The following is a 27,274-nucleotide window of genomic DNA, read 5'->3' as shown; positions in this document are numbered from 1 at the left end:
GTTGTATGAACCGCTACAAAAATATGACACTAAATAGTAAAAAAAAGAATTGGGGGTGGGGCCCCCCATACATGTAACTGAGGGATGAAATTTTTTTTTTCGATGTACATACCCGTGTGGGGTATCAATGGAAAGGTCTTTTAAAATGATATAAAGTTTTCTAAAAAACATTTTTCTTAAAGTGAACGGTTTTTGAGATATCAGCTCTCAAAGTCGTAAAAAGTATGTCCCCCCCCCTCTATTTTTATAACTACGGGGTATAAAATTCTAAAAAAAATAGAGGTGATGCATGCTAATTAACTCTTTCAACGATTTTTGGTTTGATCAAAGTATCTCTTATAGTTTTTGAGATAGGTTGATTTAACTGTAATTTACGGAACCCTTCGTGCACGAGTCCGACTCGCACTTGGCCGGTTTTTTAATATGCACTATGCTTCTTACAATGAAATGAACTAGATTAACTAAATGGACTAGATTTACCAACTGACTGACATGACATGTTATTATTAAATTATGTTCGTGGATCAAAGTTACACATTCGTTATTTTCGAAAGTGACTCACACTTGGCCGTTTTCAGATTTTTACTTTGACTAAATACAAACCTTTGTAACGAATTTCAGATCGGTACGACCATTCGAAGATATATTATATAAATATAGCTAAATTTAGTTCGTTTTAGTTCCTTAGGGGTATAAATTTACACTGAGTATTTTACACCTTCATTATTTTGAAACCGACTCACACTTGGCCATTTTCAGATTTTTCCCTTTACCTTGATATAAAGACCTACCTCCATGCCAAATTTCAAGTCAATACGACCATTGGAAGTGGTCTAGGTTTTTGATGAGTGAGTCAGTGAATCAGTCAGTCAGTGAGTGTATAGTAAAAATAGCGATTTTCTGACGTCAATATCTCAAGACCTACAATAGGTATATTAATGAAATTTTGTATTTTAGATAAGTGAGGGGGTCTCAACAGATACTAGAAATTTGATATGCGTAAATAAAATAGATTTTGAGTTATAGGGGGGTCGAATTTGGCCCGAAATGGTTCGTGTAATATAACCCACGGCCGGTGTGTCGCTTTTTTTGCTCGAACTTGGCGGACACACTGCCGTGTGTCTAGAACAGGGCACGTAACCCAATAGAGCTTGTAGGAATACCTGCTTGAAGCTTGCAAACAAGCACTCGACAAAGTAGGGATCGTGCAACGCGTGACTACCGCGGCTTAAGCCTATGAAGCCTTCTCGTAATTACGTTTCATCACTTCGGTTTAATATTCTTGTATGCCTGTTCTGTGGAAAAGTTTGTCACACAAATAACGGTATGAGTGAAATCGTAGTAGATTTTTTGAAAGGAAAACTTTTTTAGCGCCCCTGTGCAGTTTATGTGATGGGGAAACATGATGAATTCGCGACAGATCACGAGGCTGACAGATTTGAAAGACCGTCAGTTGTTCAATGGACTACGTTCCGTTGTTACTGTGTATTCTGAGAGAAGAGATAAACTTTCTATTAAATCTATATTAATTATTTTAAAAAATTATAAAGCTAAAGAGTTTGTTTGTTTGAAAGCACTAGAAGCAGTGGTCCAATTTGAAATTATTTCAGTGTTAGATAGCCCATTTATCGAGGAACAAGGCTAGAGCCTATTTTTTATCCGGGTTCGTGCAGAGGTTCCCATGGGATGAGAGTGAAACCACTGGCAGAAGCTAGTGTCAAATGATTGTATTAGTTTTGAAGTGTATTAAATACTTGTAAGTAGATAATACGTAAATTGTCATATTTTTGTACGAGGGCGCAATACACGAATGTTGTATTTTACTACATAAATGATGGTAGATTTTTTTAAAATTAGAGCTATTTGTGCAAAGTTATTCCCTAACCATTCCAAAATATCAAATACCTATGTACAACGTATTTCTAAGCGCCTTGTTGACACTTCTCGTGACCCAAGGGCTGGCTTTTATTTCGCACAGAGGTTGAGCATTGCCATCCAACGTGGCAATGCTGCCAGCCTTCTGGGTACATTACCCGGTGACAGCGATGAGGAGCAATTTTTTGATGCTATGTATTAGTTTTAAGTTGTATATATAAGTTTATTTTTAATTTTTAAAATTAATGTAAATATTATGTAAATATTATGTAAATATTGTACAACGTTAATATTCAAGTTTTTACTTTGGCCGAAACTATTGCTGTACTAAGCCTTGTTTATGCTACTTTCAATTACCCGAAATACACGCGGACGAAGCCATGGGCGAACAGCTTGTCGTAAAATAAAATCAGTAAATGCTGGTTGTGTAAAATAAATACATTATTCATATCCTACTATCCTACTAATATTATAAACTAGCTTTCCGCCCGCGGTTTCACCCGCGTCCCAAGATAACTGCTTCCCGTAGCCGGATGGTGACAAAAACCTGTCCTATGTCCTTCTCCTGGCTCTAAACTACCTCCCTGCCAATTTTCAGCTAAAAAAACACACCACGCGGGCGAAGCCGCGAGTGGAAGCTAGTATACTCATAAATATTTATGTTTACGTGTTACTTATTAGCTTCTCTTCTGTTTTAGTTGCTTTGTTACGATTTTTGTTTGTAAAAGCATTCATTTTGAGCCATTTATACGCACAGGTCTCCTAGATATTTCCTACATTCTAGATGTACCCCGGTCATCATGACAGTGACTATTATAGGTATTGGTTTGACGGCCCGGTTCATTTTCAATGTAGCGGAAAATCTAGTCCAAACATGTCTGAAAGTTAACATTCCACCGTTAACAAGTTAACAACAGACGATGTGGAGCTCCTGACAAAAATAGAAGGATTATGAAGTTCGGTAACATAAGTACTAACGGTCTGGAGGAGGCGAAGTGTTTGCGAGTATATGAGTCGCACCGTGATGCCGGGACGACGTGATCCGCATACCGGCTTGTCCCCGCGGGCAACCGAGCGATATTTGCTTTTTTTACTACCACATCCATATTTCAACACCAATACCCCCAACAATATTTGGAAGTACTGAGAGCGCTAATGCGTGCGTGGCAGGAAAAATGATATCCGCCCTCCATTGAATATTCTCGACATACCAACAGGAAAGCTACAATTGAATCGTTAACAGAGGGTGTCTGCGGTTAACTTTCCAACTGTATTATTTTATGGGTATATTTCTTTTTGTATGGATAGATATCCATTTTATAAAAGTCTAATAACTAAAGTCAGCTGCTTATACTAATTGGAATAATTTGAAAGAAAATATATGTTTTAAATGAATATTATTAAGTTTCTACTTTACCCTAAACAAGTAATCTGTATGCATTAAGGAGTGGAACAAATAAATCATGAACGTTTTGCTAATAACGGTTTATTATCTGTGGGCCTGTATCCCGACGCTACTCCGCACTAAATATTTGACTACAATTGTCGCATTAGTATGCTACACTGTTCTTGTGACACTATTCAAAACAACTAGCAAATACTATTTATATTGTTATCAAGTCACTAAACAAAAACATTACTGCATAATACGAGTATGTATACTCGTAGGAAGCTTTAATAGAAATGTTATAATACTGGCCGTTCCCCGCGGTTTCGCTGTCTTCTCGGGAAAAACACCTACCGTCTTACCACAAAAACTTTAAAACGTCAGTTTAACACCTGTCTAAAACAATGACAAATTATGACGTTGAAATAAGGTCTATTTTGCAGCCAAACTTTTTTTAGACAAGTGTTTGACACATGTTTAAGTTTTTTGTAGTAAGACCACTAGCGTATACCTTCGGTGGTATATCTCCTCGGTGTCCATACGAACAACGAATACGTCACTACAATATGATAACACTGTGCGACCGTCGACTGGTACAGGATCTTATGTTTTTCTACAAATAATTCAACAATAAATTAGATTGCGTATAGTTCATAGAACAAATAGGATTAAAAGTAAAAGTATAGAATACCTAGATATCCCATTACCAATTTATTCCACACTAAAACTTCCAACACAAAGGACAATGCCTAAAAACGTCCCCACCCACCAACAGACTTGAAAGTAGTGTCATTGGATGCGCCTCTTTTAATAGATCATTTCTTATTATGGAGACGTATTCCAAAAGTATGGGGTTTAGGAACTATAAGACAATTTAGTATCCTTAATAATCAATTAACTTCAAGTTTGTTAACCAATTACTCGGAGTTGCGTGGACCGATTTCGAAATCTACTTTTTGTTTGTAGAGAAACTATCTCAAAGCTAGTCCGATTTTATTTTCATTAAGATCTTTTAAGCAGTTTTTGAGATATGGCGTTTTTGAGATCAGATAAGGCGCTTCTACTACAACTCGGTTCAACTCTGTTGGAGTCAGTAAAGGTCCATACAAAATCATTAAACCAATTATCATTCTAATCGGTGATAACTCAAAAGTTGCTAAAAAGATACCCTTGGAAATTGTATCGGACTAACGTTGAGACACGTTCTTTGCATTTAAACAAAAATAATCAAAATCGGTCCACGCAACTCCGAGTAATTGGTTAACAAACTTGAAGTTAATTGATTTTTAAGGATACTAAAATGTCGTGTATTTCCAAAACCCCATACATTTGGAGTAAATCGTTTTGATAATCATGATCTATCGAAGGATGCGCTTCCGATGACACTAGTTTCAAGTCTGTTGGTGGGTGGGGACAGGGTCCATACAAAATCCGGCATTGTCCTTTAGGAGAAAATTCACCTCTCAATAGGCTCGGTTAAGTGATGAATACTTATGCAAAATCAAAGCCAGATGTTGACATATACCAGAACTATGACAATCTTTAAAGCAAACATTTTCAATCATAAAACCCCAAAAGATTAATTGTATCAACTTCTGAAGTGATTCACCTTCTATCCAAAAACACACAAAAACGAGACTTTTTACTATCAATAAAAATTTATACGTGTACCTAGACGACTTTTTAAGAAAAGATCTTGAAATTCGATTATCTTGAAACGGGTTAACTTTTTCCCAGGGTATCCCATGATCAAATTTGTCCGTATTGACCTATACTACATATCACCTCATGAAAGGATGCGGTCTACTTACAAGTAACCCTGTATGTATAGATAGTGTGGATGTCTTAAAACTATACAATAGCATTTGTTATTCTGCTTTGAGATGCAGATTATCATTCACACATCTACCTATATATAATAATACAAGTTTTAACCTCAATCTATTATTGATTTGTAATTGTAATGTTTCTTATAATAATATACAAATCAATTAGTAACTTTAATTGATAGATAGTATCTGAAGCGTACGTAATATGAATACTAATAATCAAATCCAATAACTGTGTACGCAACCCTTATAATATCGACTTTGAGTAACTATTATTGGATCAGACATGATACGTACCTACGTATAAAAATATATACCTACAAGTATAACATTGTTTTTGACGTTAAATATGTAAGTTGTTTTGATTTATGAACTGTTAAAAAACATAAAACAGAGTAATAAACTGCGTATTTCATATGATCGCACAGTTTACCAATTTCAAATATTTAGATGTCAAGGTTTCTTATTGTCACCATCATCTGCCTACCCTTTTCTCAACTATGTTGGGGTCGGCTCCCAGTCTAACCGGATGAGAGAGTACCAGTGTTAAATAAGGAGCGACTGCCTAGCTAGCTAGATTTATTGTAATGTATTTGCAAAAGCATAGCCAGTATTAAGGTAAAACTAAAAGAATTATTGCTATGGTACCAAAAACAGTGGGAAAATGTCCGGGAAATGGAAAGGTACCTCTTCTGCCATATGACCTCCAGCCAGGCCTCGGACGGTTGTAGTTTTTTTATTTCGTTTCTGTTTTACTGCAGGTTTAAGATATTAATGCCCGTTTTCACCAACGAATACCTAAATTTAGGGAGCATTTACGGAACACTTAATAAGAATTTCATTTTCACCAAAGCCTAGGTGTCAATTTTAACCTAAAAATTTGACTTAAACTTGGGAGCCCGATTGATGCCTGCTTAAACAACCCCTATCATTATCATTACAGAATATAAACATATTTTGAACCGTTTCTGGCGATGGATAGTGAAATGTACCTTCATATGTTATGTAACACCAAAAATACCATGTTTAAAAAGCAAAAAAATAAATAAATGAAACGTAAACTTTTAGAAAGTTTAGGGAGGTTGTGGATATGTAAAATAATAATCATTAGAAGACCACGTACCTATCTTACGTGAAAGAGCAGATGACTGAGAAATAAGTACGATGATCATGACTTTTTTATAAGATTATAGGTTATCACTTGCTATGAATGCACTTGCTGGGTCGTGATGTCGATGAATTATTCAAAAATAGGAAGTCCTGCATGTCCATAAATATACAGACCATAACAGATGCAAATCTGGTAATCACTGATGTAGTTTCGCGGTAGCTGGGACAACTATATGCCTATTCAGACCTAAGCGGTATTCGCTACCGTCCACGACAGAGAAAACCCTGTGGGTATGCGGTAATATGACCGTTCAGACCTAAGCGGTATTCGCTACCACCTGCGACAAAGAAAACCCAGTGGGTATGCGATAATATTACTGTTGATGTTCGGGATGCATGCCGCTGCTGCCGCGCGGTATGTACTTCTACCCACAGCAGCAGTGAATATCGCTCAGGTCGCTCTAGCCGCGGTATAGTTATTGGCACGGATATTGAGCCCTGACCTTCACCTGCGCAGAAGCCATTTATTGGTTTATTGCCTTGTGTACAGTGCGCAAAGCGATCCCCACTCTTCTGCCGAGAGCTCAATATCCGTGCCGGTAACTATACTTGATACTAAATACCTGAGCGAAACCCGCGCGGTATCTACCTCTACCCACAGCGGCAGCGAATATTGCTCAGGTTTGAATAGGCCTTAAATACCAAAACTGCAGTAGATACCAATGATTCGAAGATGGTGAATATGGAGGAGCCTATCTCCTAGGTGATAGGGGATACCCTCTGGAGGTAAGATGTAGGCTAACATTGAACATAATAAATTATGTAAATTAAAACAAAGATAGTAAACAAATATTTTAATATTAGTCCTCATATGATGTACCAAACATTATCATCATCCTCCTGCACCAATTCAATTTGAGGTGGGCTGGGCGCAGCATGTCTTTCCAATTTCTCGCACCACCTGAAACTAAATAAATATATAATTTTAACCCCATACTTATATCCATCAACTCATGGAGAACAAAAATACAATGAAGCCGACAGTAAAACAAGGAACACAGTTGAACGGCAATATCTTAATACACTATATTATTATACACAGATATTATTCACATTTACCTGTAAACGGTTCCTATCGCATTAAAACTATTTGTGACTGGATCCAAGCTTTGTTTTTGGCTTCGTTCGTGGTCCCATCCGTTTTTTGTTTAATATTGTGTCTCTATGAGACGTCAGCAATTTCACTAGCTTGTCTTTTCTTCTGTAAGAAAGGTTTATCCTCGTTTTCTTCTCTGCCAAAATAAACTTATCTATTCAACAATAATAAACCCAAAATTAACCTCACTCTATGTACACATACACATCAGTCAATTTGACAAACGCGCGAATGACATAGGTAAAAATTCACCTATAGAAAACCTCTTTACTGTTTTATTGCATAAAACATAGCGTAATGTATTTTAAGTTAAATTAAAATAACATCACAAGAAAAAAAACTCACAGGCTTTAGTAATATATACTCGATAGACGTTTATTTCTTAAGAAGTACAGAAAAATCATTTTATCGATAAAATATCGACTTTGCATTATCGTTTGTAGAACTAGTAATCTGTCACTTACTTAAGGGATCCATGTACAAGTGTGGTGAAAATGAATTTAGGTAGGTGTCAAATTGGGAGGAGTCCTTATTAAAAGTTGCATTTAGTTAGGGAAACGGTAAGAGGCTGTTGGTGAAAACGGGCATAAGACACTACACTACAAAAAGTGTGTATGCGAGTGTCCACATACATATATACACACTGTTTACATTACAGTATCTTTGCGAAAAAAGTCAATTTGTGGCAGTAGAATTATTTTTTTTATAATGTCGTTGGTTTCAAGCGTATGGCACTCGAAGGTTGCAGCTGAAAACCGGCGTCAGGTGGTCAGTGTACCTCTACTGTCTGGTCATTTGATAATATAATTTTTCTATTAAATTATATAACTTTTACTATTGTTTGTTACAGTTTGCAACCAATTTGCTCGTAGCGTCGTGGCTATGCTGGGAGCGGTGGCACCAGATTCGTTCGACACCTTGCATTCTTATGCCAACACGTTCCAGATGCCTTTTGTGACTCCATGGTTCCCTGAAAAGGTATTTATAATACTTACAAGAATCAACAGAAAGGTGTAGTATCAGCTCGCCCCCTGGATCTTGCCCCTTCCGATTAAAATGTTCCACTCGCCCCGTTTTTATTAATTTGGAGTTGTGGTTCGCCCCTTACGAAAACCCTTACGGGGCGAGTGAAAAATTTAACAATTAAATAATTATTTTGATGCATCGACTCGCCCCTTGCGGTATTCCCTTTGAAATTTAACTAAAAAAGGTATATTCAGAAAAATGTACAGTAAACAAAACTGGTAAGTAATTTAACCACTTGTGATAGTTTTATTACCTGGCTTACCTACTGTAACAAAAGGGACCTTTTTTTTATGGGGCCTATAAACAAAAGATTTGTTAAAATATGTTACCCCTAGAGAGAGTCGTATATATAATGCTGTCTCTTTCTAAGTTCGTGTTATTATGTAGAAGGGATGCGTTTTGCAATATTTGCTAATTAGTTTAGTACTTATCGCCAAGTGTAAAGTGTAACTAAGTGGGTGAAATATTCTTGTGTATTGTGAGTGAAATTCCTGATTGGAAGTTAAGGTAAATTGAATTCTGTAAAATTAAATTTGTTAATTAAATATAAAGCGAACGCCTTATATCCTATTATTTGTGTTTGGCTAATAATTCTGTTTGGTATCGGTTTCATCAAACAATTTTGCCACTCTGCCTTGTACGCTTTATTCACACATCATACTCTTAGAATTATTGAGTACAATAAATTCTAGAGTCAGAAGAATTAAATCATACTGACTCTAGAATCATGAGTAGCGTCGCTTTAATTATTTGAATTACGACGATACCTTTGAAAAGATTCATAGAAAATAATTGACACTTAAGTCGACGCCATTTTGTTTACTTGTATGCGCCATTTTGTTTATTTGTCTTACCTACTGCACTTTCATTATCTCCCTATTAGTACTGAATTTTGCTTTATTTTGTCATAATTAGTGCATTTTTAATAAATTTAACTTGTAGCTTGTAGCCCTCAAAAAGAAGGCCAAAGAGTTGAACCTCTTAAAAAGAAGATATTCAAGACGGCATGTGGACTTATGCAAAGCTTTAATTTGATTCCGCCAGAAATGTTAGATGATGGATGGCTATATATTATGGAGGACAGTCCAACAGATGCAGAAACATTAAAATTTAATAATTATTTTGTGGAGCAATGGTTGGATAACAGACTGATGAAGGGAATGTGGAGCTTCTTTGGCGTACACCATCGTACTAATAATAAAGTGGAAGGCTGGCATTCTCGCATAAACAAAAAACTAAATTATAAAGAACGTTTAAATATTTTAAAATTCTGCATTATTTTAATTAACGAATCTAAAATAACCGAAGAAAAAATAAAGAAAGTAAAAAGTGGCATAGAATTAGACAATCGAAAAAAAGAATACATTGAACGAGACCAAAGATTGAATTATATTATAACTAAATTAATAAAAGGAGAAATTAGTCTAAGTCTATGCTTAGAAAAACTGTGTACGTACTTATGACTAATTTATAGTTATGGATAATCTGCTGTGTTGTAATTTTGATATTTTATTTCTCTTTTTTTATATTTTTTGATATTGATAGTTTTTTTTTTTCATTTTGTATTTACAATATAAGTTAATTTTTAATTACTTTTTAAATTGTGATTTTATTGTTGTTTTTTAAGTATTATTATATACATACTATAAATATATGTACATAATATATTATGTACCTATGCTGTGATGTTTAATCAAAAAATCTGTGATTATTTTGTACGTTTTTTAGTCATGTAAGTGTTGATTCCAAACTTTGATCTGTGATTTTAAATTATATTAATTATCTAGGTATAAACCATAGTATAACATTTTATTTGTTAAACATTGAAAAGATTAGTATGCGTGATTTACATTATATATATTACACTTTTTTAACTCCACATGCAGTTTTATTTCAATTTTCACTATTAAATCCCAAGGCATTATTGAAGTTTTAAGAAAAAATATTCATTTAAATATTTTATAAACTTAGAGTGCTGACAGTACTTTTAACTAACCAACAATCGGGGGCGAGTTGGAGTATCTAATAATTTAAGGGGCGAGTTGATGCACTTATGCCCGTTTTCACCAACGAATACCTAAATTTAGGGAGCATTTACGGAACACTTAATAAGAATTTCATTTTCACCAAAGCCTAGGTGTCAATTTTAACCTAAAAATTTCACTTAAACTTGGGAGCCCGATTGATGCCTGCTAAAACAACTCCTATCATTATCATTACAGAATACAAACATATTTTGAACCGTTTCTGGCGATGGATAGTGAAATTTACCTTTATATGTTATGTAACACCAAAAATACCATGTTTAAAAAGCAAAAAAAAAAATGAAACGTAAACTTTTAGATAGTTTAGAAGCTGTGGAGGTTGTGGATATGTAAAATAATAATCATTAGAAGACCACGTACCTATCTTACGTGAAAGAGCAGATGTCTGAGAAAAAAGTACGATGATCATGACTTTTTTATAAGATTATAGGTTATCACTTGCTATGAATGCACTTGCTAGGTCGTGATGTCGCTGAATTATTCAAAAATAGGAAGTCCTGCATGTCCATAAATATACAGACCATAAAAGATGCAAATCTGGTAATCACTGATGTAGTTTCGCGGTGGCCGGGACAACTATAGGCCTATTCAGACCTAAGCGGTATTCGCTACCGTCTACGGCAGAGAAAACCCTGTGGGTATGCGGCACGGAGGAGAAAAGACTAGCGGAGGTGCCCTAACGTAAAATCTCCTAACAAAGCAGCGCGCCAAAATTCGGGTGAGCGGGGGACGAGGAACGTTACAGACTCCACCCGTGCTACACCCTTATACGCCTTTTATGGGAAACCACCCATTTTTTGTAAATCCATCTAGCGTGGAATAGGATAATTAAAATCTAACCCTAAACTAACATCAACCACTAGTGACATACTCAAAAGTAAAGTAAATACTCAAAATTAATAATTCTTTAAAAATAGTAATTGAATTAGAAAGTTTGAAGAAGCATTCATTTGAAATGAACGAAGAAAAAGAGAGAGATAAAAAAGTTAGAAAATTAATTGTTATATAAGTATTATTTTGTGCACAGAACTTGCCCCACAACAATTTATTTACTCCCCCAGAAATGAAATAGGTATAATTCTACTCGGAATCATTAAACGGATACTCGATGAAAAATCATTTTTATTCACCACGGGTCTAAAATACCCCCATGGTGTAATTTCAGTATCAACTTATGTCATTGTGTTAGTTCGTCTACTGGCCACTATGGCATCACAAGCACGACAATTCGTTCTATTTGTTCTAGAACCGTGCTGCGATGACTGTTGTTATTTTCGATGTTGCCATATTACGAAATTCACCAAGAAAAATGGGAATTAAAATTATAGGGACAGTGTTTATCAAATTAGAGTTTTCACAACTGTATCATAACGGCGCATCCACTAAATAGCAGACTTTATGTGAGTCGGATATTGCTCTAAGTAAAGGTGCATTCAAAAAGTTTGTACGGCAAGAGAGATATACCTATGTAAAACATTAATGATGATGAATATAAATAAATCTACGGTAATTTTCGTCACATCTTATATTTTTTATAAACTTTTGGAGCCATTGCAAAAATACTGTTTTTATAAAATGTAGTCTTAGATCTTATTACATGTAACTGATCACAACGACGCTGACTGGTTACTAAAAGAAATACAGAGTTAGAGTTATGATTAATTTTAAGATAATTGCAGCTTTTTTAAATAAAACCTTTTTTATGGGTGATTGAATTTTCGATGTCTGGTAGCACTTAATTTTCTGTCTTGATGAACATAATTTTACTTCAAATATACGTAAGTCGACTACTTACCGAAAGATGGTGTTTTTATAATTTTAAATTTTCATGATAATATATCATATGTTTTGGTTTGTAAATAATCTATATAAAAACTTGTAGGATGCAAGGAAAAATGAAGCTGCTTTTTAAGGCAAAAATTGGTACCAATAATGTACATTGATTCAAGATTCATACGAAAATAATACAAATTCACTTAGAGGTTCTAGAAATGCAGCTATTCGACGACAGATGTCTCTAGCAAAAAATATGTTTTAATGTTAAAATATTAATTACACGTGAAATGTTATCCTGTGGTATGTTCGAGTTTGGATCCTGAGCAATTTCTACAATTAATGATAGCGCATTTCATCGCTTTAATCGAGTAACAAATAAAATCTGTTTAAATTGTGGTAAAAATACAACTATGACAAGATGTCAGTTAGATGTGAAGGACGGTATATGGGCGGTGTCCAGCCACGCCTGCCGTGACGTAGTCGTGACGTATTTGACCTACCTGTAGGCGCGTGACCTACCTGCGTTAGGGCATCTCCGCTAGTCTTTTCTCCTCCGTGGTATGCGGTAATATGACTGTTCAGACCTAAGCGGTATTCGCTACCACCTGCGACAGAGAAAACCCAGTGGGTATGCGATAATATTACTGTTGATGTTCGGGATGCATGCCGCTGCTGCCGCGCGGTATGTACTTCTACCCACAGCGGCAGTGGATATCGCTCAGGTCGCTCTAGCCGCACGGATATTGAGCCCTGACCTTCACCTGCGCAGAAGCCATTTATTGGTTTATTGCCTTGTGTACAGTGCGCAAAGCGATCCCCACTCTTCCGCCGAGAGCTCAATATCCGTGCCGGTAACTATACTTGATACTAAATACCTGAGCGAAACCGGCGCGGTATCTACCTCTACCCACAGCGGCAGCGAATATCGCTCAGGTTTGAATAGGCCTTAAATACCAAAACTGCAGTAGATACCAATGATTCGAAAATGGTGAATATGGAGGAGCCTATCTCCTAGGTGATAGGGGATACCCTCTGGAGGTAAGAAGTAGGCTAACATTGAACATAATAAATTATGTAAATTAAAACAAAGATAGTAAACAAATATTTTAATATTAGTCCTCATATGATGTACCAAACATTATCATCATCCTCCTGCACCAATTCAATTTGAGGTGGGCTGGGCGCAGCATGTTTTTACACGTCTTTCCAATTTCTCGCACCACCTGAAACTAAATAAATATAATAAATCTATAATTTTAACCCCATACTTAAATCCATCAACTCATGGAGAACAAAAATACAATGAAGCCGACAGTAAAACAAGGAACACAGTAGAACGGCAATATCTTAATACACTATATTATTATACACAGATATTATTCACATTTACCTGTAAAGGGTTCCTGTCGCATTAAAACTATTTGTGACTGGATCCAAGCTTTGTTTTTGGCTTCGTTCGTGGTCCCATCCGTTTTTTGTTTAATATTGTGTCTCTATGAGACGTCAGCAATTTCACTAGCTTGTCTTTTTCTTCTGCAAGAAAGGTTTATCCTCGTTTTCTCTTCTCTGCCAAAATAAACTTATCTATTCAACAATAATAAACCCAAAATTAACCTCACTCTATGTACACATACACATCAGTCAATTTGACAAACGCGCGAATGACATAGGTAAAAATTCACCTATAGAAAACCTCTTTACTGTTTTATTGCATAAAACATAGCGTAATGTAGTTTAAGTTAAATTAAAATAACATCACAAGAAAAAAAACTCACAGGCTTTAGTAATATATACTCGATAGACGTTTATTTCTTAAGAAGTACAGAAAAATCATTTTATCGATAAAATATCGACTTTGCATTATCGTTTGTAGAACTAGTAATCTGTCACTTAAGGGATCCATGTACAAGTGTGGTGAAAATGAATTTAGGTAGGTGTCAAATTGGGAGGGATCCTTACTAAAAGTAGCATTTAGATAGGGAAACGGTAAGAGGTTGTTGGTGAAAACGGGCATTAGGCAATCAGGGGCGAGCTGAGCCTACACCAACAGAAATACATACATGGCACGCCTGACAGTTGCTAAGAGAATTCTAAAACATATGAATCGTGGTAAGTTATTACTACTTCGGACATTGGTTATTAATTTCAAGAACACTCAAGTAAATGTAAGAAATAAGACCCTCATTTCTCGATTTTTTAAGTAGGAAAAGCAATGCTATACCCTGATTAAATAAAATTAATCATAAGGCTTTAGGCTTTCCACATAGCCGACAGGGCCCTTATTTTGCTGATTGTATGTAGTTACGTCCAATGGTCTAACAGCCAAGAGCCTTGACCAACACCTCGTGAGCCGCTCGTTAAGCGGCTGGATCAAGGCAGTGCTTCTTGATCCGGCGAGTATTGTGAGGAGGTTTCTGTCACTGGGGCCCTAGCCACCTTTTTATGTTTATACTTTTTGTATGTGTATTTATACAAATATAAAATAACTGTTTGCTTCGAAAGTAAAATGCGGTTAAGAAAACCGACGTTTATGTTGTCGATCAACTTGGGCCTAGTGCTTGTTCGCGTTGAAAAACGCGGGCGCAGCTGTGGCTCGACGGCACAGCAGTTTCGTGATTTTTATCTTCCACTTAAGGTATGAGTTTTCGGGTAACAATAAATTATCGTCGTCCATATTCTCAAGGTTTGAAATCACGTCCCACTCGCGCAAACGCCTGGCGGCTACTGTAAGTACGAAATCTTCACTAGTTCGCGCCCGCGCCTTCCAACGTGAACACTTGTAACGTAAATGTTTGATATTTCGAGAATGAGGATAGACATATTTCGCATACAAAATAAAATAAAGTTTTGTTCCAACAGTTACAGCCCTACATCAATTTATATTTTTTAAACAGACAGGATGATATATTGTAGTCTGTCTATGAAAGCACCTGTTTTTCCAAAAGCATCACAGAGCAATTTCCGGCGCAGAAACTTTCATCAAGAAAATTGACACTTCACAAACTGAGTGCTTAGAAAGTCATTATATCGTTTGACCCTTCTCCGCATCGTCGCTAGGTATATTTTTTTATTAAATGTAAACTGTTCTTGGTGTAGAAAGTGTTATATAAATATGGAATAATTACAGTGTCTTTTGCACTGAGGCCATGATCCATGCCGCAAAGGCAACTTCGTGTACCCAGTTTAAAGTAGTAGGTGAACAACATTGTCATTTACTTTTTTACATTTTTTCTTACAGTCAGCGTCAAATAGTGCGTGACACTCAGGGTATTCAAATAAATAGACGCAACCAAAAAGTCAATAATATCGGTACAAACAAAGTTTCCATATTGTTGTCAACAATATATTCGCTCAAAAGGTCGAAACGTTTAAAATGTCATATAGATCGGTTCAGTCAAACCGCCATAAATATGGTTACAGTCATCCCGCCAATGGTATCCAAGCATTATAAGTGTTCAAAAATATGGAACACATTAGAAAAATAAACTAGCATGTAAGGACGGCCGCACATGTCATGTCAGGTACCTGATTCGATTCTCCAATTCGAAAACCGATCGGAGGAGTCCCACATACAGGCGATTGATTGTATTGGCGATTGTATCAAAGAACGCTTATAATAGTTATTTGTTATACAAGAGTGCAAAGTTGCTTTTTAACCGCGGGCTCAATTTTGATGACCGAGCAAGCGAAGGATTCTAAAATTGAAACACGAGCGTAGCGAGTGTTTCAATAATTAGAATCCTGAGCGATAGCGAGGGAATCAAAAGAGCACAAGGTGAAAAATCTTTGCACTCGAGTGCAACACGTAACTTTTCATCCCACCTCATCGAGGAAATTACTAAATACAAAAAAACAAAATGGCGCACACATACGAGTATCAAATTAAAAAGATGTACCTATTAAAGTTCATATATTTAAAAACTCACTTTAAAAATGAAAGGACGTTAAAAATCTAGGTAAAAACAATAATAAAAAATACTTACTTGATTGAATCATTATTTTAAGCAGCATTTTATTTATTTAATATGTATTTGTTTGAAAAGTCTTATCAAGATTGTCACAAATGGAGTATTGCACACGATGTTCTAAATTCAAATCACTTTGCCGCTCTAGAGGATAAAAACGACTTTTGCGCTCAGATATCAAAGGGTAAAACTACTCTTTCCGAGATGGTGGGATGAAAAATATATATATTTTTTTTAACTAAAAATGGAGATGACGAATTTCTATTAGCAACTCTTGTCAAAAGAATGTAAGAATGAAAGAAAAGAAAGCGATGCTATTGGGAATACACAGAGATCAATTCTATCGTTTAAGTCGTCATGACGTATGTTCCATAAACATACTGGATACTTTTTGACAGTTAATTAGCACCACGTACGTCCGCACCGCACAATGGCCAAGGCGACCTGGACATCTGGAGACAAACCCGTACGAACGAACCGAATGTGTGCACCGCTTCATAGAAATTGTACTGCGAGTGCGCCTTCAGGTACCAGATTCGGTTACTTTAACAGACGTCGAGTCGATCCGATGCACTGCTCGTGCATCCTGGTCGGACGTTAGATTTTTGAATCATTCGGGCAGAATCGTGCGTGTGCGGCTTAAGAAAATTTTTATGGAATTGACGCCTTCGGGTACCTTGATTTGATAACCGCATCGGGAACCCGTAGCAAAAATCTGAAGTGTGCGGCCGCCCTTTTAGAAGTAAACGGTTTCCCAAACATGAAAACCTCTTTAGGCAATCTAGTTTTGTTTGCATGTCATATTATCTATCAGTCATATCAATGTCAAGTGCACTATTAAAGCAAGCTAGAAATAAGTTTTTCATGCTTAAATATGGCTACTTATCGCATTAGTGAGACCACAAAACACAGAATTATATATTTGAGGGAGGAAGGTGTTTCCGTAACAGATATTTCAAATGAATTGGGAATATCCGTAAGTATCGCTTTAGATGAGTTACCTATCGAATTGAATTATTCGCATCTCTTCAGCTTTTTTTCTTTCTTTTATTTAGAGAAACACCGTATACCGTTGGCTGGAGAGATGGCAAAGTGATGGTGCATTGCAAAACCATGTTTCATTTGGTCGTCCACGTCAAACGAGTATAAATCAAGACAGAAATATAGTGCAGCGAGCTATTAGCAATCGTTTTATAAACTCCAGGAGTATGTCTGTGGAATTTGGTATATCACAGAGCACAATAAGACGTCGCCTGCGAGAACATGGGTTACGCCATCGTATTCCTGCTAAAAAGCCTATATTAACACCGAGGCTTAAAGTGCAGCGTTTACAATTCGCACGAAATTATTTAAATTTCAATTTTGATAACGTGATCTTTGTAGATGAAAAAGTTTTTTGTTCGTCTGCTCAGGGACGCTTATCTCTATACCGAACACCGAACACAAGGTATGATGAAAGAAATGTCCTGCCTAACAACCGCAGTGGCCGAATCACCTTAGGATTTTGGGGATGGATGACCCAAAGCGGACCAGGAGAGCTAGTCGAAGTGGGAGGAAGAATGAATGGCCCCAGATACAAAGACATCCTCGAAAACGTTTTGCTTCCAACAGCCAGGATTTTTTTTCCCCATGAAAGGATTATGTTAAGGTTTGTCCAAGATAACAGTTCCGTGCACAACTCCAGAGTTGTCAAAATTACTTGGATGGTAACATGGACCTGGAATTAATTTCGATGCCGCCTCATAGTCCCGACCTAAACCCGATCGAAAATTTGTGGGGCAAAATGGTTCAGGTATGGGACAGTACTCGAGCACGAACCACCGCAAATTTAAGGACTCACGTCGAAGAAGTCTGGGATTCCATGAGAGGAGACAATTTTTGCTATAATGCGGTACAATCCATGCGAAGACGTCTTTCTGACGTAATTCTAGCAGAGGGTGGCTATACACGATTTTAGTAAAAAAAATAAAAATAAAGATAATTAAAGCAAAAATGTTTTTGTTTATTTTTACACCCGTTGAGAGTTTTCTGTGTTCTATACGTTCCAAAGTGACTTGATAAAAAGTGATCATTTTGTCGTTAATACGGAATGTGGTCATTTTAATTAAGTACAAAAGTTAAATTAAATACGAAATAATTTCGTATTAAGCAATATACATTTGTGACATGAACATGTTATTGAATCATAGATAAGCACTCTTTCTCTATGAGATATATATACTCATACTCATTATCAATGAGGTTTACATCTATGTATTTCCAGTCGGCTATTTCTTGCATAAAATATAAGTACTTATCGTAAACGGCTATGCACGAAATTATTTACAAAACAAAAGACATGTCTATGACGTCATGCTTAAAATGAAAAGGACAGCAGAAGTTTCTATCCCTTTCATTTTGTGAAATGTTGACGTGAGAAATAATATTTAAAATATAAAGCAGTAAAGATCATTTTTCTAATGTGTTCCATATTTTGAACACTTATAATGCTTGGATACCATTGGCGGGATGACTGTAACCATATTTATGGCGGTTTGACTGAACCGATCTATATGACATTTTAAACGTTTCGACCTTTTGAGCGAATATATTGTTGACAACAATATGGAAACTTTGTTTGTACCGATATTATTGACTTTTTGGTTGCGTCTATTTATTTGAATACCCTGAGTGTCACGCACTATTTGACGCTGACTGTACATAAAAATCAACATTCTCAAATAACAAAAAATATATAAAAAACTGATACCTACCGACATCGAAAATATTATCTAGGTATTTGCAAACATTGTTTGAGTGACGGAGGGTGACATGGCGGCGTAGCCACAAGATGCGACTGGCCTTAGACGTCCTGAGTCATTCTTCTTATAGTCGTTTCTTATCCATAGGAACATTACTTAAGTCACGAAATAAAGACAGCGTGTATTTAAGTTTTATTGATTGATCGAACAAACATGTAAATAATGCATTGTTAATATTTTCTTAAATTTTACATAAAAAATATTGTCGACATACCTAACGCTAAAGTATTTTATATCAAAACCGTATAAGTAGGTTTTCCAAAGGCTTTCAGAACAAAAACTTATACAAAGAGCCTCACACGGTCTAGAGTTAAGCGACTGTGCCAAAGCTTGAGCAACTAAATGATTCAAGGACTGCTACTACACCTAAACTTTCAGTGCCGCATACTTAAGAAACACGCCAGTTTAGTTTTTCAAGGGTTTCTGAAACGATTAAATTGTTACTTGAGAACTTATGTTTCAGGTTCGCGAAAAATGCCTTGTCAATTTATCTAAAGTTCCTACATTTACTACTAACTTTAAGTATCGCTCCAAGCGGTGTTGTTGATTTTTTGTGTTTTTTCATCGTCAAACGATCTACGTCATTGAAACGTCAAAACGAAAATTTCATATTCATCATAATCATATTATTATTTGATCTATTTTAATAAATATTAAAAATAGAAATATGCTACTTGAAATAGAATAATAATAAAATTATAATTAAAACCAAGTAAGCAAAATATAAAATACCACTTACCAATATTTTATATTTTTTATAAATACTTTTCACACACCAGTTTATAGCAGACATGCAGAACAATTCTGGCATCGTATAAGTGAAACGGTTGATTTATAGTAATCTATTCCCCACAACTTCTAGCGGAATGAGAAAAGATAGCCATGGATATACATGGAAAAATATTAGCTAAACTAGAGTCGATCGATTGGTGGATAGAAAATAGCCCTTTGCCGAGTGAAGTAGCTGTAAAGGTTATAAATCTACTACTCAAACAACAGGAAGATGAAGTAAAACATACAGGTCAATCAATTAGTCTAAAGCCAACATAAAGTGGGGCCCACCGATAATACAAAGACAGATGGTCAGAACTAACCACCCATAGTTGATCTACCACCTAATCTGAGAATGGCAACATTGACAGAGGTCTTATTTCCAGAGCTCACATTTCCAGATTAAAGAGTAGGAACACAAGAAGTAGAAAGTGTGAAAGAAGCATTTGATATTCACATGGAAGATAGGATAGGATTGGTTAGACAAATCCGTGTGTTGTTGAATGCAATGGATCCCAGAGAAAGATATTTGCCAAGACTTCCTAATTCTGGGGACAAATTAATACCCATCAAGCATGCGATGTTACATAATAATTTTGTAATGAGTAATATAGAGGTATTGAACATGGATATAAATACGTCCTGGGAGCGAATATTAGAAAAGAGCGGTTGATTATTTGGACATCATTAGTGGCAAGAATTCATTAGAGCATGTTTGGTTGAAAGCATTGTTTGAAAGAGGATCCACATTAGAGTGCAAAAAAGATGGTTTAACCACTTGTCCTATGCCTTCCGACTGTAGAGAGGCCACTATAGGTAACATGGTAGATTGTGAAATTAGAGTGCTACAAGGGATTCAAATGGTTAGTTTCAAGTATGGTGACATTAAGGGGAAATTCACACATAATGGATCATGGCTATTAGAGATATCATGCAATTTTACAACGAATAGGGAGTTCCTATCTATGTTAATGGGAGTAGGAACATACATAAAGTATCGATACACTGAAACCACGCTCTGCTACCATGTTGAGATACGAGGATCGAAATAAAAGATTTAGTATTGTACTTTAAGTTTAATATAAAAAAGAGCACATTCTGGCACATTGTTATCTCACGGAATAAGGACAAGAGAGAGACCACAGACAATAAATATCAGTATAAGTTTTCAAACCACAGATAATAAATTTACTAATTACAACACATACAAAGTGCCCACTCTCTTTTAAGGATGTTGATTTCGAAGATGTTTAATTGTAGGTACGATAATTATTATTTTGTATTTACCAATGGCTCTAAAGATGTTCATGGAGTTGGCGCAGCATTTTTGATGCCCAGACAAACGCTGGTATTAAATTTAAATTGTGCAATGAGAAAAACAACACTTAGAATCCATTTAAAACAGTGCTAGTTTTTTTATTAGAATAGTTTTTAATTATAATGTAAATATTTGTAGGTATATTTGGTTAATTCGCCCTAACAGAGTAATGTATACCTAGGACAAGGATGCATATCTGTAACAGTATACATTTTGCAATAAATAAATAATTAATGAAATACCCATGCTAAAATATGTAAAATGCACCAATGAATATGATTGGTGGATATCAATCGCAACCATTAGCAGCGTAGCATAGCAATCTCCGGTGAAACAGCCGCCTAAACGCTGTTAAAAGCTATGGATAAAGTAAACATCGAAGAGACTGGCTGGATAATCGAGTGGCTAATCTACTATAGTAAGCAAAATATAAAATACCACTGATAATTCGAAGAAACAGCGTATTCAATAACCATTATTCAACAATATGTCAGTGCTCTGATACCAAATTCGAAGAAGTAAAACAACAACAACACAACCACTAATTGGAGTCTCCGGACATACATTGGCCCCAGCTTCCAGTGGCCAGGCAACATAGGACTATTTAGACGCCGGGGGGCGGCAGAAAAGTTTTTACATTGGATTGTTTCAATGAACGATGGCAGTAGCGACGCCGTAAGCAGTGCGTGTCAACCTTCCACATCGGCTGAGACCTCAGTAAGATGCCCCTTCTGTTCCCTGGCAAGATTTTTTAAAGGAGAAAGGGGCCTGAAGATACATTTCGGCAAAGTCCACAAATCGCAGAGTGTACCTCAGTGCCCCTTGACCGCTCAAGTTACACCTCAATAAACCATCCCCTCTGAACTCTTTACCAAAATTAAAAAGTAACACCCCCATACTTAAAAGAGTGCCCAGGGGTGCAAGGCGGTCTGTTGCGTCAAGTCTGGCCCGATGCGTCCGCCTTGAAGCCCAGGAAAATTCAGAAAGCGCCTGGGAACAGTTGCTTACCTACCGTATCCTACACGTTGACAAAACTCAGATCAATAAAAAATCCCTAACCAAGCAAATTAAACTAAATTGTAGCCTTTCGACCTCCATTTTCATCCCAGACACTTCACTAAATTTAAAATTCACCTCCAAGTACTTGTGTCAACATGTAGAGAATAAATTAAGAGAGGGTGACATAAGAGGTGCTGCTAGGATCCTTTTCAGCAGCGATGTGGTGGCGCCGTACTCTCCAGAAACACTTGCCGCTCTGAAGAGTAAACACCCGGCTCCTGCGGATGACCTCACTTTCCCCGACCCTCCAGATTTAAATTCCGACCACCTCACCGTTACAGCCCAACAAGTAGCTGGAGCTATAGCTTCCTTCAGGACCGGCTCTGCCGGCAGCCTCGACGGCCTGAGCCCTCAACATCTGAAGGATCTTGTAGGCTCAGGCGCTGGGGAAGCTGGTGAGTCGCTTTTAAGGGAACTTACGGCTCTAATGAATCTTATGCTCTCCGGGAGTGTGAAAAATGCCGTCGTGGACGTGCTTTACAGAGCCAACTTACGTGCGTAAAAAGGACGGCGGCATTCGTCCTATTGTCGTAGGATGTACTTACAGGCGTATGGCAGCCAAAATCATCTTTAAGGTTGACATAAAGAATGCTTTTAATTCTGTTAACAGGAACACCTTGTTGGCCGAGGCTAAAAAAGAATTATCAGAAATTTATAGTTACCTTTGGCAATGCTACAGGCACCCTTGTAAATTATTATACAAGGACCATGTCTTGGAATCTGCAGTTGGATGCCAACAGGCTGATCCCCGCGGGCCGGTCATTTTCAGTTTGGCTATTCACCCCATAATAGAGAAACTAAATTCAAAATTTAACGCTTGGTATTTGGATGACGGGACCCTAGGAGGTGATAGAGAAACTGTTTACCAAGATGTCACATTCCTAAAAGAAAAACTTCATTCGATTGGACTGGACCTAAATTCATCAAAATTTTTGTTCCTGACGTCCCGGTCAGACAGACAATCATATCAAAATTCAAGGTCATAAGCATCTCAAATTAAAATTCTGGAAGATAAAAATTAAAAATGCTCGCAAACCATAGATAACATATCTGCGTATATGTATTCTGGGGCCAAGTCTCGAACCAAGTAGGTAAACCCGTACTATCCTTCTTTAGCAGCCATACGTCGCTATTTCTATTCCCTACATCTTCGATGTGGTTAAAGCTCAAGGTTCCTTAGAATAAGCTTATCGCTCAATATAATTATAATAAGTATATTAATTTAAAAATATATAATATATATACCACCTACCAGCCTGCTCCGACTTCCGGTACCTTGGTTCACTCGACCAAAGTGACGGTGAGCTGGACAGGGACGTTACGCATCGGATCAATTCTGGATGGATGAAGTGGCGACAGGTAACTAGCACTATCTGTGACCCACGGATGCCTCTCAAACTGAAGGGCAAAATCTACAAATCCGTCATAAGACCTGTCGTCCTGTATGGATCAGAGTGTAGGGCATTGAAAAAGAAGGATGAGAAAAGAGTGCATGTAGCAGAGATGAGAATGTTGAGATGGATGTCTGGGGTTACCAGAATGGACAAAGTGAGGAATGAGTATATCAGAGGAAGCCTAAAAGTAGCGCCAGTGACAGAGAAAATGAGAGGTCAGCGTTTGTCGTGGTATGGGCATGTGATGAGACGGTGTGAAATGCATGCTATAAAAGAGAGTGCTAAGTATTAATGTGGAGGGATGGAGAGGCAGAGGTAGACCGAGGAAAAGATGGATTGATCGCCTGAAAGAAGACATGAAGCAGAAAGGAGTGGATGTAAGTATGACGTCTGACAGAGAGGAGGAAAATATTGCAAAGAGAACTAACATGACTGTTTTACATATGCTTTCGTTGGGATTTTATTTACGACTAACATTACTGTGGTTCTGCTTCAAATGTCTCCTAACCTATATGCCATGTTAACCACACTTGTTACAAAATGCATACGGCTGTATATGTGTGTGTAAAATGTACCTACTCATATTCTGAAAGAATAAAGTCTGAATGCGATGGCCAATCTCTGAACTCTGAACAGCATTGCAGAAGTTATTGAAACATTTTTTTAATAAGCTACGGAAGTTCTGAAAAGAACCTTGTTATTCTGAAGATTGAAACCACGTTCGAATTTAACTGCCAATAGTTTCAATAATTGCGAACGAAGTCCTGCGCATTCCCAGAGCAGAGATAAGTTTACGTTCATCTCTATAACAAACTAGCTTTTGCCCGCGACTTCGTTCGCGTGGAATAGTGGCATCCGGCAGATTTTTGGTTTGATCAATAGATGACTCTGTATGTCAGGAATAAATTGTATTTATATTTTTATTTTTTGTAATAAAACTATGTCTTTCTCCTGGCTCTAAACTACCTCCCTGCCAGTTTTCAGCTAAATCGGTTCAGCCGTTCTTGAGTTATAAGTGGAGTAACTAACACGACTTTCTTTTATATATAAAAATATCTGAGGTGCTCTTGTTGTTTTGCTTAATTAGCTTCTGTCGATATAAGCGTAACAAAAGAATATATCTGAATTACTTCCACGATTTTATATAAGTACCTATATTTGAATGACACGAATACTATTTTTGTGTAAATACTTACATATAAAAATTGGAATAATAACATAATTATTTTTAAGATTGAGAATTTTTTTTTGGCACAAGTTTACAACTTTTATACTTGGTGTCCACAGGTGATCCCGCCTTCTTCAGGTCTCAACGACTACGCAGTGAGTATGCGCCCGGACTACCACCGCGCCGTGATGGCCACGATAACGCATTACGGATGGAAAAACGTCATCTACATCTACGATTCTCATGATGGTAAGTTCTACCCATACAAAACAATTAACAACTAGGTAATATCAAATCAGCAAAACGGCTAATAGGTAAGAAAATACAATAAACATAATAAAAATATGTATAAAATAAAATTATCCGAGAATTACTCTTAAAACTTCATGCAGACTATTTATAATATATACTATATCTATCTTTAAAACTACAAGTTTCTACTCGTATTATGATCGCATTTGTATTCTCGACTGTTAAAAGTATAAGACGGGTAAATATTACGCCTTTATCCCTCAAAGAACAAAAAAGGAAAAAATTTTGAGTCTCGCGTCCGGAATTTTAATTCAAGGCGAGGGGTGAAATATTTTAAACTCTCCTCTTCGAATAATGAGTGCAGTATTAACAATAATGAGTTGATTTTATATTCATGACACGTTGAGTTAATTTAGTCATACATCGTATATTTGTTTCATTGCGTATTCTAATTAGATATTCTTTACTCTTTTCTTTTTGATGATTGTAACGAAATACTTATAAAGTACTAGCTTCCACTCGCGGCTTCGCCCGCGTGGGGTGTTGTCAAAAAGCCTATGTGTTAATTCAGGGTATCACCTATCTACATACCAAATTTCATCCAAATCGATAGAGCCGTTTTTGCGTGAAAGAATAACAAACATACAGACATTCATTCTCACAAACTTTCGCATTTATAATTTTATATATATTTATAATACCTATACATATATTAAGAAGGATTAAGTAAGATGAAGACTTACTTCATGACCAAACACTTGTTAAAAAACCACGTCCTCGGAATTATAATACAATATATAGATAGAGTGACTGGTAATTAGTGACCGAGGTTTTTGTCTCTGGGACCCCAGCCACCGGTAGCTTGAACGCCGTTCCTGATGCTGGCGGATATAGCCGATAGAACACAAAAAGTTGGCAGGACTGGAACAACCTTAGCAAAAAAAGTTATGTAATAAAAAGTGTGTACATATAATAAAGATACAAATAAGTACAAAACAACAACATGTCAATATGCATATAAACACGCATAAATACGATTTTTAGAGACGCGTAGTCACGGATCTGATGCGACGTAAAATTCATTTTATGTCACAGTCACAGGATCACCTCAGAAAAAGGAGCACTTTGCAAACGGAAAACCCCATTTACATATAAAATGTGGTTGAGTACGTACGTATACTGATAGCTATGAATACGCACGCTCACTAAGGAAACTGTTTGGGTTATTTTACCAATAGATTTTATTTGGTACTACGCGTTTGGTGGCACTAATATAACTTATCATTTTAACTGATGTCTTATTGGTATAATATTTACAATCTACGATACGATTTTTTTATTCATATAGATCATAGCGAAACTTGTAAAAGCCAAATGAAAGACTTAACAACAAAAGTTCACCTTAACGCGAGCAAAGCTAAGAGAAAATAAAAATGAGAAAGTCATTAAAGCAAGTGCGGATGTCGTGGCAGGGGCCGAGAGTCGCGGGCGCCGGATGCTGTGCAGATGCTAAAGAGGTACGATATGAAAACCAGATTTTACAAAAGAAATAACAGCACTCAAGACACTTTCATTAAGAATGGATACGTTTATAAGCATCGGGGTGTCATATTTGATGGGGTTTTGGATATCTAGAGGAACGGAAATAAATTCGAGATTGTATTCATGACGGAAGACAGATCGATCAGATATCGATCCACAAAACACCCTCTTCTTAACGCCAGTTACAGCCAACTCAACACTAACCTGATTTTTGCTTGGATTGAAATATATTCACTTTTTGTGACAACTGTAATTCCGTGTGTGAAAAATGAAATGACTGAGTTTAATACCCACGGTCTCGGAAACCCTATATAACATAGTTTTTGTATTTTTTTTACTCAATAATATTTTATGTTAGGTATATATTTAGTTTCACAACAATTAATAATTATGTGATTCATTAAAACATGAAAAAATATTTTACTATTAATTTACAAAGATACCATATGTTTATATATAGCATCATGTGTAAGAATATTGTTGTTAGAAGTATTTATTTTGATTCCCTTTATATGCAATTCATAATTACAGTGAGTTGGTTTTGTGATTAACATTTATTTAGTATGTTTTTTTTTATATAAATTCAATCCGAAATTTAAAGTGTTGTTAAAAATTTCATTTTTATATCGAAAAGTTTAAAAAGTCTAAAACAAATTCATTATGTTGGACTAAGTCTTGAATTTTAAGCTAAAAATATGATTTTATTAGTAGTTATTTGTAAATAATGATCTAAAAAGTTTGTGTTGTGAATAGTGGGGGTTATTGTATAAAAGTCGTTGTTTGGCCTGGACAAGGGGACT

The 27,274-nt window shown here is 36.3% G+C and overlaps 1 protein-coding gene and 1 long non-coding RNA gene across 3 annotated transcripts in view; one reads left to right on the top strand and one right to left on the bottom strand.

Annotated features, from left to right (window-relative positions):
* Nucleotides 1-27,274, top strand: part of LOC110381848 (glutamate receptor 1) — a 139,069-nt gene that overhangs the window by 87,526 nt on the left and 24,269 nt on the right. For both annotated transcript variants that reach the window (XM_049837397.2, XM_021342265.3), the window contains exons 3-4: nt 8,208-8,335; nt 24,800-24,929. In XM_049837397.2, coding sequence (XP_049693354.2) covers nt 8,208-8,335; nt 24,800-24,929 — 258 coding nt within the window. The remainder of the gene's footprint in view (nt 1-8,207; nt 8,336-24,799; nt 24,930-27,274) is intronic.
* Nucleotides 13,296-14,088, bottom strand: LOC135116913 (uncharacterized). Its single transcript, XR_010276486.1, has 2 exons — nt 13,595-14,088; nt 13,296-13,433 (listed from the first exon to the last, which is right to left on the bottom strand). It is a non-coding gene; the product is annotated as an uncharacterized LOC135116913 (long non-coding RNA).

This window comes from Helicoverpa armigera, chromosome 1, assembly GCF_030705265.1.
Source record: "Helicoverpa armigera isolate CAAS_96S chromosome 1, ASM3070526v1, whole genome shotgun sequence".
Classification (NCBI taxonomy): Eukaryota; Metazoa; Arthropoda; class Insecta; order Lepidoptera; family Noctuidae; genus Helicoverpa; species Helicoverpa armigera.
The sequence above is the reverse complement of the archived record's forward strand: the minus strand, read 5'-3'. Positions and strand labels throughout refer to the sequence as shown.